The sequence below is a fragment of the Periplaneta americana genome, chromosome 14 (assembly GCF_040183065.1).
Source record: "Periplaneta americana isolate PAMFEO1 chromosome 14, P.americana_PAMFEO1_priV1, whole genome shotgun sequence".
NCBI classification, from domain to species: domain Eukaryota; kingdom Metazoa; phylum Arthropoda; class Insecta; order Blattodea; family Blattidae; genus Periplaneta; species Periplaneta americana.
The window spans coordinates 70318457-70335558 of NC_091130.1; the positions used below are offsets into that span (position 1 = coordinate 70318457).

At 34.9% G+C, this 17102-nt stretch overlaps 1 protein-coding gene across 5 annotated transcripts in view; it reads left to right on the forward strand.

Annotated features, from left to right (window-relative positions):
* tud (tudor domain containing protein) overlaps positions 1 to 16660 on the forward strand; it is an 80195-nt gene extending 63535 nt beyond the window's left edge. For 4 of the 5 annotated variants that reach the window (XM_069845540.1, XM_069845541.1, XM_069845543.1 and 1 more), the window contains 2 exons: positions 4064 to 4248; positions 9446 to 16660. In XM_069845540.1, coding sequence (XP_069701641.1) covers positions 4064 to 4248; positions 9446 to 15503 — 6243 coding nt within the window. In that variant the 3' untranslated portion in view covers positions 15504 to 16660. The remainder of the gene's footprint in view (positions 1 to 4063; positions 4249 to 9445) is intronic. The other variant, XM_069845542.1, reaches the window with a different exon arrangement.
* The last annotated feature ends 442 nt before the right edge of the window (positions 16661 to 17102 follow it).

Genomic DNA, 17102 nt, shown 5'->3' on the forward strand with positions numbered 1-17102 from the left:
TGCTTAAATACCAAATGACACTGAACTGTGACATGAAGTAAAATTATGTGACTAATGCTTGTAACATAACCAACACCAAGCTATTGCTTGTGACTTACGTGGTGTTTGTGATGCAACTGTGCATACATTCCTTGATGATGCCAATGTAAGCCTTTCAAAGACAAATTAATACTTCACAGTATTAGTTAGCTGTACACATGGCACATGGAATGGTGAATGGGCTTGTAGAATGTACTAAACAGGAACAGAATTATGTGCGAAATATCACATCATTAAGGTAGAATTTCATTATTTTTCATGCTAAAATATATCTGATATTCAGTTTTCCATTGATAGAATTTGTGTTTTCGTGTAATTTTCATGAATTGCTTGTAAATTTATGCTAAGGATTATGTAAGTAATTCGTATGCAATATATTTTACACAATTTTTATTGAAAGCTACTCTAATTAATTTTCCGGTTTTTTTTCTATACAGAGTGGTGCAAAAATCACTGCCCACTGCTATGAACTTCCTTAACTGCAGCATCTGCACTTGTTAGCATTCTGAATGTTTGAAATTGGTGTGGAGCTTCAGTTTCAATGTCAACTGCAGGAATCTGTTGCTAGTCATTGTAATCATGTTTCCTTGCACCAATGTTTACTAACAAGGAGAGGCTTTTGACCTCCTGACAAAAATTTTCATGTAACTTTCTGGGTTGGAGAAGCATGAAACCAAAGTAACTGTTGTGAAATGCGGCATTTCACAATCGCCCTTAACCCTTGTAACATGGCGTATAAATGTAGAGCATGTACATGTAAGGTTTGCAACCTTGAAGTGTTAACACAATTTACTTGTGAGATAAGAGGCATGTAAATGTTGAGAGAGATTATGTACTACATCATAAAGTTGCAAATGTTACATACATAATTCTCATTCTATGTTATGGTAATGTAATTTGAAAATGCAATGTTGCAAGCAGAGTTGAATCTCACACCATGAGCAGATAATGACAGCATTGAAATCAAGTCAGGTGTCAAAAAATAGGAAAGCTTTCTTTGCCATTGCTATTCTCCTTTTTACTTCTTGGCAGCACTTATGTTACTGCTTATAGTACATTCCAAGTATTTGAAGCTGTCCACTTGCTCTACTGCCTCATTTAGAATTTGCAAGTTTTACCCGCTTTACTTTTCTTCCTGTGACTATGGTCTTCGTCTTGTTGGCATTTATCTTCATTCCATACTATTCATGCTATCATTTAGGTCCAGTAGCATATCTCTTAATATCATCTCCTCTTCTGCTAACAACACCATCATCAATAAATCTTACACACTTTATTCTTCTTCCTGCTACTATCACTCCTCCCATGTTCTGAAAATAGTTATTCACTAAATCCTCCAAGTAGATGTTGAACAGGGTAGGTGACAAAGGGCATCCTTCTCATACTCCTCTCCCTATTTCACTTCCTTCTGTTATTTCTTCTCCTATCCTGACTTTGACTCGTTTCATATAAAGGTTACTGAACAGCCTTCTCTCTTTTCAATCCACGCCAATTTTCCTTAGGATCCCCATCAGTTTATTCCAATCCACTCTGTCAAACGACTTTTCTAAATCCATAAATACTATATACACTTCTTTATTCTTCTCTTGGTACTTTTTGGCGATTGTTCATAGCAGTCCAATTGCATCTCTCGTACCTTTTCCCTTCCTGAAGCCAAACTGCTCTCCTTCCAATTGGTCTTAAATTATTATTATTATTATTATTATTATTATTATTATTATTATTATTATTATTATTATTATTATTATTATTAATCAGACTGAAGGTAGTGCCTCTTTAGACTTCTATATATATATATATATATATATATATATATATATATATATGTATATATATTATATATGTGACAAGTTGTGAACTAAAAATATTTTATTCGGAACGGTTCGGAACAAGGATTACTAATCTGTTTACTATTTGTTTAGTTTCAATGTTAAGTTCCCTTTGGTTGGCAGCACTGCTGCAAGTAAGGCGGGAGTAGTTCCCTGTAGCCCCCTTGTCCCATAAAAAGAAGAATCAAGAAAAAGTTTCTTGGATAATAACTAACTCAATATCCGTCATAAGTCTTTGGGATTTGTACTAGTGTTAAAGTAAGATTGTTGATCATTGTTCTTTATATCTCTTTTCTGTTTTTATTTACCTTGTCTCCCCTTTTCCCTTCCTTCCATCATGATTAGAGTCCATGTTTTTATATGTTAATTATCAAATATCATCTTTTCTTATAATATTGGCGTAAATATATACAGTACACATTTTGAAAAAGTAGCAATTAAGCATGTGTCTTTAAAAAAAAAAGAGATATTCTTTCTCATATGTAATATTGTATGAAAAGAAATAATTAAATTCATAATTTGGTAGTGTATGTTTACAACTTATGGTTTAGAATAAAACATTTTGGATGTATTGATAAATAATGTTTCAGTACGGTACATGTAGTTGACACGGTTATAAGTTCATATTTCCACTTTCACCTTTGACCAGCAGCTTAACTTCTGAAATTAATCATAGAATTAAAATTAAAATGTTCTTTTATTTTGGCTTACGTGTTTTACCTTTATATAACCAGGGGCGTATTTAGGCCTAGGCAGACTAGGCAACTGCCTAGGGCGGCAGATTTGAGGGGGCGGCTTTTAAGCTATTACTGTTAATTTTTTATATTTTTTAAATTTTATTCATAACCTACATGAACTTAAAACACACAATGAAAAGAATATGAATAACATTGGTAACAATCAGTTCAAATTTAATCAACGGTCTGCCAACGGAAAAAGGACAATTTTTCAATAATAGTGTCACAATGTGATCATAGGACTTTTTTCAATTTTATGCCCTCTCACATGATAACATCAAAGAACTTACTGGTATTATATTATGACACATTAGGAAGGGAAATCTCGTTGCTCGCAATCATAAGCTTTGTGAGGGGAGATGCCGCTAACTGTCATAAGAGTAGCCAGTATCAGCACTCAGTAATGCCCATTCAGACTTAAATTCAAAGAAAATACTGCCAGCCATTGTAGCAGTAGGATGCTTGGCAGTTCAGTTTAATTTGAAACGGTAAAGAGTGCAGTTGTTTTGTACGTAGGTGATTTATATTTTAATATTCATTATAATGAGTGATAGTCGGAAAAAGCTAAGTGGTTCTAAATACCGGAAACACCTCTGATTGAGGTTCTGGCTGATATGTACATCTATTATCAGACAGTACATCTCACTTGACGATATGTGTCAGAGGAAGAACTGCATCTGAAATCTGATTAGTGTAATATGTAGCTAGTCAGCGATGTATGCAATAGAGGGGGAAAGGAACTGGTCACCATACCCCATTATCTCCTGGCCTAATTGCCTTATGAGTGATACCTTGATGGTGTCCTTGTGGGGTCCAGATCTGTCTTCGGACAGTTGACTAAACAACAATACCGGAAACTCGCGAAAGACAAGGCAATAAAAAAAAAAGAGGAAATTGTGAGAAAAAGTGCAAAAATTGATGTGCTATTTAAAAAAACAAACACAGCAAGCTTGTTCCAATTCGAGTCCAGATACATCAGAATGTAATAATGTGGCGAACAGTACCGAAAATAGCGAAGTGTGTGGTTTATCTGGATCAGGCATGTCCGATATTATAAACAGTAATAATAATGCGGAATCAATTATTTTAGCATATCCAAATGACGCATATAGGGCGAAATAAGGGGTGGAAATATTTTTCTATGCCTAGAGGCGTCAAGTAGCTAGATATGCCCCTGTGTATAACATATCGCAAATGAATGTAATTTTTATGCTAGCAATATTACTGTTATTCACGTGAATTTTATTTTTAAGACTCCCAAAAAATAGAAACTTTAAATTTTAATAAATTATTACAATTATTGCTTAGTATATGTTCAGCACAGGGATAATTATTAGACTTAACTGATCTAATTTCTTTCTGAGTTGATGCAGATTGTTCAGATATTTTTAGACATGGACTGTAATCATGATTCTCACTTTCCATGCTTTTGCTTCAGCAACATAAATGATTTGGTAGCCATGTTATGTTTCCCAGGTTTTGGCTATTCCTCCATCACTTGCTCAGTATACTGCACAGGCAATAGAGTGCTGCCTCATGGGATCAAGCAATAATACAGTACCACCAGAAGTGGAAGATAAGTTCAAAGAAGAATTCGAGGATACAGATGTCATATTGAATGTCCATTCAGTTGAAAGTGAAAAGTAAGTTTTAACTATTTTTTTAGGCTGAAATTATCAGTACTGATTTGCAAGAGACAGTTCGTAATGTTTATTTTATGATATATGTGATCTTTGGAGAAAAATTTGTTCATGCACCGGGGATCGAACTCACGACCTCTCAACTTGGCATGCTGAGTGCTCTGCCAACTGAACTATGCCAAGGATCCATCCATAATACCAGTTCGAATTTCTCTTCTTAAATCTTCTACGGCCTACTCCATGGATCACATATTAAATGACTTTGTGGCCATTTCAACAACAGTTATTATATTTGTTAACACTTGTGTTCTTAGTTGAATATTTGTGTATGAAGTGGCTTTTTAACCATTTTTAACAACAGTTATGTACTGTTAACATATATATGTATGATTTTTGGAGAAACCTTAGTTCTTACACCAGGGCTCGAACTCAGAACCTCTCAGCTTGGTGCACTGAATGCTCTAGCAACTAAGCTATGCCAGAGATCCATCCACAGCACCGGTTATTTTATGAATCTAAGAAGTGATTATTTCAGTATTCATAGAATTTAATTGATACATGCAATTTATTGCATCTTACTTACACTTTGTAGATACCTTCACTTTATTTGTCACTTCTTGGTACCTGTTTCAAATAGATTACCAAATTTGCAACCCTGTAAGGCAGCAGGGAATAAAGAATGCACCACTATTTTCCTTGGACATTTATGGTGAAAAATAATTTTAATACATCTGATTAAAATTGCACAGAGTACTTACATAAACACATGACTAGGAGAGTAAGGTCGGTAATTCTACTTGAAATTTTAGCTTTCAGTAAACATGAATGAGTTATCAATAGTTGTTGGTCACATGACACTGAGCAGTTTCGATGAATTTTTCTGAATGCACTTAAACCTTAAAGGAGAACGAAACACAAAAATCATGTTGCTTCCTAAATGAAGGGCATGCTTTGTTTATTGCTTATCTCTCTTGATCTCTGTCCCATTGTGCCAGGAAAAAGGATAACACATCTGCCTGTGACATCACACGATCCAGCCACGCAGCTGATGACAATATGCAGTAGTGGGATTTAAGTTACAGTCAGTGCATGCATGTGCAATAATGTCGTAGAATTCGTCGTTATATAATTATTTCTAGTTCAAAAGTTTGAGACTCACTTTGCAGTAGTATTATTATAGTGCCCTTTAACTCGTGGTGGTGAGAGAAAATCAGTTTAGTAGCCTATTTTAAAAATTTATAATTGTGAAAAAATGCCTCTGTGTAATGCATATGACTGTAATGTAAGAAGTGAAATTCATAGGGGAAATAGTTTCCATACATTTCCAAATAGAGATAAATCCCCCCCAAAGGTATAGGAAATGGGTGGAATTTTGTAAAAGAATACATTTTGTGCTTGGTCCTGGAGCTCATTTATGTTCCTCTCATTTTAAAGATAGAGATTACGAACAATCACAGATTTAAAAAATTCGACTTATGACAGATGAAATGTTCAAAGGACCTTCGTTAAAATCAGAAGTCATTCCTACTATAACGACAAATGAAAGACATGGACACCAAGTTCCAGTACGTAATTGATACTTTACCATCTTTATCCTACAGCAAACGACAAAAAACTGAATGTTATGAGGCTAGAATTCGAAAAAAATATCATTACTGAGTTGTGTCGTGACAATAACAGTGATGAAGGTGGTAATGGCAACAATGTTGGAAAAGAATTTAATATTGATGGAGATGAAAATACTAAAAATTCAGTAGTACAGTGTGAGCTAGGAACTGAAACTATTAGGAAATATATAATACTAGTGGCTTGTGCAGCAAATACTGCAAACTAAGTTCATTAGATATTCAAATAAAAATTTTTCAGATTTATTTTCGATGAATACCAGACATTTTGAAAGTTATTTGCTTCCATAATAATGAAACATATTTCCTCTGAATGTTTTTTTATGCCAAATACTTTTTGTTGAATTTCAACGCGAAAACGCAAGTAACAATGTCAGGACGATCAGTGGGGTTTTCATGTGGGAGTAAAGCAATAGCTATTCTTGCCTCGCGTGAAAATCCTCATCTAGCTTCACAGCATCTTCAAGATCATTTAGATCTAACACAGTAATGGCTACATCAGTGGCATGTTACGGTAAACTGCACTAAATCAAAACATATCATGTTCACACTTTGTGTAAGAAGAAATGTCCAACTGGACAATATAGAACTTCCTCAAGCCACAACTGTAAAATACTTTGGCCTGCATTTAGATGAACGTCTAACCTGGAATCATCACATCAAAACAAAGAGAGTGGAAGCTAAACTCAAGTTTAATAGATCATCATTATCATCGTCCTAACAAGTATTGGGCCTAATGGCCCATTACGATCTCAAGCCATCTTTTTAAAGGTCTTCCTAGTGTTCTCTTCTCTCTTGGACAGTAGGTAGAAATGTGATGAGTAGGGGGCGGATGTTGATGAAAAGTCATCTTATTTTTCACATTAGGACAAAGCCTATTAATATAGAAATCCTTTCTATGATAATATCAGCGTAAAAAAAAAGTAATTTCTTATATTGCATTTTTTTGTGCATTTTTTTAAGTTTTTGAACTAATAGGACATTTTATGTTTTTTCGGCATTTTTTTTGTCATTTATATGAAGAACTTTTAGATCATTTGGAATGCATTTCACTTTCTTCTTTACTGATAGATCTGTTAAATCATTTTCTAACCAAATAGGTCAGTAGGAATTACTACTGAATAAGTGAATAACAGTGAAGTTTGAGTTTTATAGTTTGGAACAGACACTCAAGTCCATCCCTCATTCCACTGAAGGCTTCACTTCACACAACGGAAGTAATATAAAATGCTTGACAGCAGCTTAGTTTAAGTGAGGGCTTTGATCGCTACTGTTCTTTTGTCAGTATGAGGGTATCTTTAGAATTTATGTTTGGAAAGGGGGAAACTTTCACCATGTCCTGAACAGGATGTTGTGTCCTCAACATTGTTTGGAAGGGTTGTCTACTGTAGTAGATAGTATTTTTAACACAAAGATTGTAAGAATGCATACTGCACCCACAATTTGTTTTGTCATTCACACTTCCTCATCTGGAAGATCTGGTATCAAAAGTGAAGTGCGGAAGGAGAAAGAGACGGAGAATGAAGGCACTGACATGGGACATGGACCACCCAATTGAAACACATTGTAAACCCTCATTAAAATCTATAGTTTTCCCTTAAAACCTTCATTTTGTTGCATGTTCTTTTCCTTCATCTTAGCCACATTCCAGGAAGTTGCCTCCTCTCTCCGAAATTTGCAGAGCAGTCATTGAAACAAGTTGACTAATTTTTAAGAAGTTGTGGTGCAAGTACGGTGAATAATATTTAAATGTCATTTTCTTTTAATTTTATGTCATTTTTCCATTAGTTTGAGGACATTTTAATGATAATTTCAAGTAGATTTTTAGGTCATCAACATCTGCCCCGTAGTGATGAGGAATGCGAATCCTTTCCATGTTGTGAACATGTTGCTGCCAGTTAGTTCTGTAACTATAGATGTAATCCAAAATAGAAGATATTTCAGGCTCTTGAAGAACATCTTCGTTCCTTTTAGGGCCTAATCTGGTATAGCCAGCTATTCTTCACAGGAATTTCATCTCGTTGGCTGCTATTCGGATTTTAACTTGCATCCATATGCTCTGGCCATCAATCTACTGGACAACAGTGAAACAGCCTCAAGCGCCATCACATTCTTGATTTGACATTTCCTTTTGTGAACAATAACTTAAGAGTTGTCTGACAACTCTTAGATTTTCTTGTCCAATCTTGCAACAAATTTACTGGAAGTTCCTTTGGGAACAGATCGTAAAGCAGTGATTATTAAAAATTAAAAAATAAGGCCCTGACCTGACAAAAACAAATCACTTCTTTAATTCAAAATTATATGCAGACAATAGTTATGAGTTTATCATTGTAAGATTCATTCAGCAGTTTTTAAGTATGCAAGGAACCTGAGGAAAAAAACATTCATAGTCTACATTTGAAGCTGGAACCCACAAAGCTTGTAATGCTCCATCCACGGAGTCCTTGTGATCTTTTCTTAAGGCCTCCAGGGCTTCTGTGATAGAAAGACCAGGATTCACTCTGAGTCTTTCAGTTCACAGTATGCATGAAGTGCCACATCACAAGAAATTGCCTAATTTAGTGAGCATGATACTTGCTGCATTCAGCTTTCGCTTTTTGGTCACTTTTTTAGCTCATCTAGTTGTTGATTTAATATTACACTGAATGTTCTCCTCCAGGTGCTTGTTACAGAAACTGCACAACATTAGGGCCCTTGACCTTTTCATACCATCTTGGGAAAATTGCATAACACACTCGTCTAACCTTAGTTTCGGAGGCATCACATCCTTTTTCAAGAACAAAATTAGTGGATAGTCAAGAACAGAGAGATCCCTGGTGCCTGGTCAAGAATAAGAGCGAAAATGACAATGATCAATAATACATTTCCATTTCAGTGATATGTCAGCTAGAGAATATTCTGAATCATCTGAACTTAAATTCAGTTATAATAGTCTCTGCTAGATGGTAGAATTATGAATTCGTGTAACATGCCATCTTTTGATATTAAATCCGAAACTGCAAATTCGAACATAAAGTAAGTTCTTACCAATGGCAGAAACCTGACATTAAATTTTGAATTTCCAGAATTTGAGCAATTTCTTAAAAAAAAAAAAATCGTGAATAAACCCAGTTATCTGTTAAAATATGTGAATTCCAGCAATTTTCTCATTTTTCGTGAGTAATTCGCGAGTCCAAACCCACAAAAATATTAATGAGACAATGTTAAAACATCTTTAACACCACTTCTTACACCTTTTAAAATTTTCTCGATTTTGTAAGTCACGAAATTTGACTCTCTCTATCCATGAGTAGGGCCCAACATAATGCTGACCATGATGCAATCTGTAAAGCTCCTTTCTCTGTTGAGATTTGGAAAAATCAGCATTTACTTTTATTCATTTAAGAGAAACTAACTCGTAACACTTTATGTGGGCCATATATATATATATATATATATATATATATATATATATATATAAAATAATTTAAACTATTGTTCTTTTTTCAACTGCTAATATAACTTCATTCAGCATACAGTAGGTCTTCTATTATTTTAAAAATAAATCTTAATTGCCAGTATTCTTGTTACAGGCTGTATGTGGCTGTGTTCAATATGGAAGGTAGGAAGATAGAACTTTTGAAGGACATTTGCACAGAATCACCTGATGAACTAGAGCCAGTGTGTCCATTTCCTGTAATATCAAGAACAACGAAGGTTTGGGTTTCCCATATTGATTCTCCTGATTCTATCTGGCTGCAGAAAGTTAGTGGTTCAGACGCTTTGGCTGAATTTTTGGAAAAAATGTATACTTTCTATGAGTGTGAAGGCAATTCAACTGAGCTAGAAGCTTCTGGGAATGAGCTCTGTGCTGCAAAATCGGTTGCTGATGGGCAGTGGTACAGAGGGAAAATTACATCTGTGAACTCTGAAGAGAGAACTTGTACTGTGCTTTTTATTGATTATGGCAACTCTGAAATTATACCTCTGGAGAACGTGAGGATGTTGGATACTTCCCATTTTCTTCCACATGCACAGGCAATCTGCACTTCACTGACTGTATTATATGACAATAAAGAAGAAGTATCCTCACACCTGTTAGAAATAGCATCTGATAAAGCATTCACTGCAATGTTTGCTTTGAAAAAGGACAAATGGTTAATAGATCTATTTGACAAAGAAACAAGTGTAAGCAAACAACTAGTGGAATTGGGACTTGCTAGAGAGTACGATAATCATCTGTTTCCATATAAAACATCAATAGTTTCACCAGAACTTTCAAAGGAGGGCATTTCTTACTCTGCCATTGTCTCGCATATAGATACTCCTTGCCATTTTTGGATTCAGAAAGCAGATGATCACAATGCAATAATAACTCTTCAGGATGAATTGCAGAACATTGCAACTGTGTCAGAAACCATGACATCTGTTCCAGCAATTGGATCAAAGTGTATGGGCTTGTTTTTTGATGTTTGGTATAGAGCTGTTGTTATTGAAAGTGAATCATCATTAGTGACAGTGCGTTTCATTGACTATGGAAATATAGAATCTATTGAAATTTCTTCGGAAGGGCTAAAATCTCTACCAGACAGACTGAAAAATATTCCAGAATATGCTAAACTTTGTACACTTTCTAAAATTAAGACACTCACATTTAACGATGAAGCTGCTGAACACATGGAAAGCCTTGTGACTGAATTAGAGCAACCCATAACGGCACACATTATGAATATTGGTGATGTGACCCATATTGATCTGCGTTTATCAGATGGCAGTAGTGTCTTGGATATTCTTGTTAATGAGGGCTTCATCACAGACTCAAGTGAAGTTGCTGCTGAAGATGATAGCACTGTATTCGTAAGTCATGTTAACTCCCCTTCTGAATTTTGGATTCAGTACAAGTGTAACACAAATGAAATTGAAGAAATGGAAACTAGAATGCTTGAAGCTGTAAATTTCCCATTGTTGGAATCATTTTCTGTAGGTTCACTATGTGCAGCATTATTTTCAGATGGACAGTGGTATAGGGCCAAAATATTGAAGAAGACTGATGAGGAGTGTCATGTGTTGTACGTGGATTATGGAAATTCGTCAGATTCTACAGAACTCAGAAGTTTACCTGAGGATCTGATAAACATACCTCCTCTGGCGAAAAGTTGCTCATTGCCTATGCCATTTGAGATAGTAGAATGGCCTGCAGAAGCCCAAAGTAAGTTTGTAGAAAAAGTGGCAGGAGGTTGTACGGAATTCCAAGTGAAAATTTTGAAAGAAGGGGATTGTGCACTCGTTAGTTTACTTGAAAATGGAAAGAAGGTAGAAGAAGAATTATCAGAATGTGTTCAGGTGGCTCAAATACCAACAACAAGTGTGATTGCTTCTAAATTTAACGGATTTGTGTCTTATGTGACATCACCTTCTGAATTCTGGATTCAATTAGAAGACATGTCAGCCTTGAATGAAGTTAGTGAACGACTTGTTGAAGCAGATGAATTTGAAAAAGTAGATAATATCGAAGAAAACTCTTTGTATGCAGCAGAATTTCCTGATGATGGTAACTGGTACAGAGCCCAAGTGTTAAGTCATAAGGAAGCAGGTACCGAGGTTATGTATGTGGATTTTGGAAACACGGCAGTCTCAACAGAGTTTCGAAAGTTACCCCATGATCTTCAAAATATACCTCCATTAGCAATGAAATGCTCGTTATCCATTCCTAATGACATACCGGAATGGCCAGAAGTTGTTAATGAGAGTTTTGTAGAAATGACAGGTGATTCAACTAAATTGTTTGAAATAGAGATACTGAAACACAGCATTCCAGTTCTTGTAAGCATGAAAGATTCTGGGAAAAAGATAGAGGATGAATTGTTGAAGATGCTTGTGACAGATAAGCCAAGAGATGATTTGAAAGATATTTGTGACAATGCTGATGAAAAAGACAAAGAGAATGGAGATGTCCATAATGATGAGGGCAATAATGTATACATGTCAGATGAGGAAGAATTATCAGAAAATAATGTCAATATTGAAAATGTTAATGATAATATTGTGAAAGAAATTGGTGTGAAAGAAACTGAACGGCAAGATGTATTTCCAAGTGAAGGCAGCACTTGTTCTGTCTTTGTTTCACATATAGATACTCCTTGCCGTTTTTGGATTCAGAAAGCAGATGATCACAATGCAATAATAACTCTTCAGGATGAATTGCAGAACATTGCAACTGTGTCAGAAACCATGACATCTGTTCCAGCAATTGGATCAAAGTGTATGGCCTTGTGTCTTGATACTTGGTATAGAGCTGTTGTTATTGAGAGGGAATCATCATTAGTCACTGTGCTTTTCATTGATTATGGAAATATAGAATCTATTGAAATTTCTTCGGAAGGGCTAAAATCTTTACCAGACAGACTGAAAAATATTCCAGAATATGCTAAACTTTGTACACTTTCTAAAATTAAGACACTGACATTTGAAGATGATGCTACTGAGTTCATGGAAAGCCTTGTGACTGAATTAGAGCAACCCATAATGGCACACATTGTGAATATTGGTGATGTGACCCATATTGATCTCCGTTCATCAGATGGCGTTAGTATCTTGGATGTTCTTTGTAATGAGGGCCTCGTCACAGACTCGAATGAAATTGCTGCTGAAGATGATAGCACTGTGTTCGTAAGTCATGTTAACTCCCCTTCTGAATTTTGGATTCAGTATAAGTGTGATAGAAATCAGATTGAAGAAATGGAAACTAGAATGCTTGAAGCTGTAAATTTTCCATTGTTGGAATCACTTTCTGTAGGTTCACTATGTGCAGCATTATTTTCAGATGGACAGTGGTATAGGGCTAAAATATTGAAGAAGACTGATGAGGAGTGTCATGTGTTGTACGTGGATTATGGAAATTCGTCAGATTCTACAGAACTCAGAAGTTTACCTGAGGATTTGATAAACATACCTCCTCTGGCGAAAAGTTGTTCCTTGTCTATGCCATTTGAGATAGTGGCAGAATGGCCTGCAGAAGCCCAAAGTAAGTTTGTAGAAAAAGTGGCAGGAGGTTGTACGGAATTCCAAGTAAACATTTTGAAAGAAGGGGATTGTGCACTCGTTAGTTTACTTGAAAATGGAAAGAAGGTAGAAGAAGAATTATTAGAATGTGTTCAGGTGGCTCAAATACCAACAACAAGTGTGATTGCTTCTAAATTTAACGGATTTGTGTCTTATGTGACATCACCTTCTGAATTCTGGATTCAATTAGAAGACATGTCAGCCTTGAATGAAGTTAGTGAACGACTTGTTGAAGCAGACGAATTTGAAAAAGTAGATAATATCGAAGAAAACTCTTTGTATGCAGCAGAATTTCCTGATGATGGTAACTGGTACAGAGCTCAAATGTTACGTCATAAGGAAGCAGGTACCGAGGTTATGTATGTGGATTTTGGAAACACGGCAGTCTCAACAGAGTTTCGAAAGTTACCCCATGATCTTCAAAATATACCTCCATTAGCAATGAAATGCTCGTTATCCATTCCTAATGACATACCGGAATGGCCAGAAGTTGTTAATGAGAGTTTTGTAGAAATGACAGGTGATTCAACTAAATTGTTTGAAATAGAGATACTGAAACACAGCACACCAGTTCTTGTAAGCATGAAAGATTCTGGGAAAAAGATAGAGGATGAATTGTTGAAGATGCTTGTGACAGATAAGCCAAGAGATGATTTGAAAGATATTTGTGACGATGCTGATGAAAAAGACAAAGAGAATGGAGATGTCCATAATGATGAGGGCAATAATTTATACATGTCAGATGAGGAAGAATTACCAGAAAATAATGCCAAAATGGAAAATGTTACAGATAACAGCGTGAAAGAAGCTGATGTAAAAGAAATTAAAGAGCAAGATGTACATGTTGAAGAGAGATTGGAAGAAATAATCGAAGATGTCACAGTTAATGAAATGATTTGTAATGACTCTCAAATAGAAGCTGAATGTAAGGAAATGGTAGATACAATAAAAGGAGTAGTAGAAAATAAGGAAGGAGAACTTACAAATGAGAGTGAACTTACCACAGCAATAATCAGTGATAGTAAAGGAAATGTTCCATCCGATAGTGCTCATACTCTAGAAGATATTGACAAAGGTACAATTTCTCCAGAGAATGTTGAAGAGAAACCTTTGGAACAAGTTCCTCTTAAAACAGAGCACAGTGTGAAAGAATCTGATGTAAAAGAAATCGAGGCACAAGTTATGCATGTTGAAGAAATATTGGAAGAAGAAACAAAAGACATTACAGTTAATGAAGTCATTTGCGAAGACTCTAAGATAGAAGCTGAATGTAAGGAAATGGTTGTCACAGTAAAAGGAGTAGTAGAAAATAATGAAGAACAACTTACAAATAAATGTGAACTTACCACAGCAGTAATCAGTGATAGTAAAGAAAATGTTCCATCTGATAGTGCTCATACTCCAGAAGTTATTGACAAAGGTACAATTTCTCCAGAGAATGTTGAAGAGAAACATTCGGAACAAGTTCCTCATAAAACTGAGCACAGTGTGAAAGAATCTGATGTAAAAGAAATTGAGGAACAAGTTATGCATGTTGCAGAGAGATTGGAAGAAGAAACAAAAGACATTACAGTTAATGAAATCATTTGTGAAGACTCTCAGATAGATGGTGAATGTAAGGAAATTGTCACAGAAAAAGGAGTAGTAGAAAATAATGAACAACTTACAAATAAGTGTGAACTTACCACAGCAGTAATCAATGATAGTAAAGAAAATATGCTATCCGATAGTGCTCATACTGCAGAAGATATTGACAAAGGTACAATTTCTCCAGAGAATGTTGAAGAGAAACCTTTGGAACAAGTTCCTCATAAAACTGAGCACAGTGTGAAAGAATCTGATGTAAAAGAAATTGAACAGCAAGATATGCGCATTGAAGAGAGATCGGAAGAAGAAACAGAAGATATTACAGTTAATGAAATCATTCATGAAGATTCTCAAGTAGAAGCTGAATGCAAGGAAATGATAGACACTGTAAAAAGAGTAGTAGAAAATAATGAAGGAGAAATTACAAAGAAGTGTGAACGTACCACAGCACTAATCAGTGATAGTAAAGAAGACATTCCATCACGCAGTGTTAATACTCCAGAAGTTATTGATAGAGATACAATTTCTCCAGAGAATGTTAAAGAGAAATCTTCGGAACAAGTTCCTCATAAGACTGAGCACACTGAGAAGCTGGTGAGGGAAATTAGTGTACATATGCAAACTCCCAGCAGTGAATTTAAGGGGAAGTCAGTCGTTTCTCCCAAACATTTAAATATAGAAACAGTTGTACCTGATAATATAAATGAAACACAATCTGAAGAAGAATCATCCCATTCAGGAAGAAATGTTTCTGATATTCCACAAAGACATTTACAAAATATTGATCAGAGTGGTAGAGTACAGAGTGCTCCATGCACACCAGAAGTTTCCCGATCTGATAAAATTTTACGTAGAATGCTGTCACAACAGGAATTGGGGCAAAGAGTGAAGTTAACTCATAATGACAGAATTGTTCCTGGATCAATTTCTAGAGGTGAATCTGGGGAAGAAATTGTACCTGATGGAGTTTCAGCGCCTGACCTCGTAAGTGGAAAAGACTAATTAAGTGACTGAGAAACCGTTGATATATACTAAAAAATATATATTTATATAGATTGCACTGTTTATATTGAGTATGGGGAAAGAAATCATAGATATTGGATCGGGGTGAATTTGATCTTTATGTGTCAGCAAGTTTGATGAAGCTTCCTCCAGCTAGACTGTTTGCAATTTATCATAATTTAAGGCACATATATGACATTGTATTGGTTGGGAGAGAAAGACATTCATCTCTTGCACTAAGATTAGATATAAGCTGGTATTAATATTTATTTTGTTATAAAATATTTAGATATTATTTTACAAACAGTGTTGATGTTCTCAAAGAGGAAGGAAGCTTCATTATTCTGACATAAATGTTCATCTCGAATTTCTCTCTGTCATGTAATATGGTAACAGTTGAAACATTGGAAAGTCAGGGAGGAAGTAGGGAAGTTTCATGAGATTTCAAACTTTATTTTAAAACAACAAATCCACTACATTGTACTGAGGTGTTTGTTCAGAAAACATTTAAAAGTTGTTAACGTCGATTACATTAAGAGTTGTGGGTACAAAATACAGGACATTGAATGGATCATGCCAATGATAGCGGAGAAGCTGTGCAAGTAATGTGACTGTTCTTCAATAATTTTTACTTCCAGTGCTTCAGTGAAGTACTTTGTTTTGCATTCAAACTATAAGCCATTTTAAACATATTGTGTTAAGCAAAGTCTGGCATGATATTTGAATATTGACGTTTAACTTGTTATGATTTCATAAGGAATTCTGCTTTTCATTACAAGATACTTACATAGAAAAATAATTGGCTGCTACAGTTATCTTAATGTGACAATATTTGAAATATAAAAACTTATTTTAGTAATAAGTAAGAGCACTTTTTCTAGTAAATGGCTGAAAGAGACTTCAGGCAGTTCAGTTTTTTCTTAAACCATTTAACTGTTAATTTTTTTTTGTACAAATAATTCAGAATTGCTAATGTTGACATGATTCATAAAAATGCTTCATGCCTTAAAATCTTTTAATATTCAATTGGTAACAAGAATATATAATAAGGGTTATAATTCTGTTGCTTCTTGTATATTGTTAATTATAATTTCTTTTGAACTGTTTAGATTAAAAAATAATACTGCATTCGAATAAAGAATTCCACTTACATAATACTGTCATGTTTCATTGAGTAAACCTCTTCTTTTTTTTTTTCTTTAGTCCCAAGGTTTAATTGAATATATGTCCTCTTCTTTTGATGGTATATATGAGAAATATATGCTGCAAAATCGTGGATTATTAAAGTAATCCATACACATGGTTGCCCACAGTTCACGAGCATCATCAACAAGAGCTTGTCGAACCTTACTTCGATAATCATCAGCATGCATATTAACCTGATGACAATAGCAACATTTTCAGTACATTCAAAGAAACTCAGTATTTCAAAATACAAATAGAAGCTATTGAACAAAAGTATGGAACAGTAATTTACAAATTCCAAATAAAAATCCTTGTAAAATATGGAGTTGTGTGTTTCTGTTTCATAGTGATGTATAAGCTTTGTATATTAGCAAATACGTTATTTGTTATTAGTTAATAGTTACAAGTGACAAT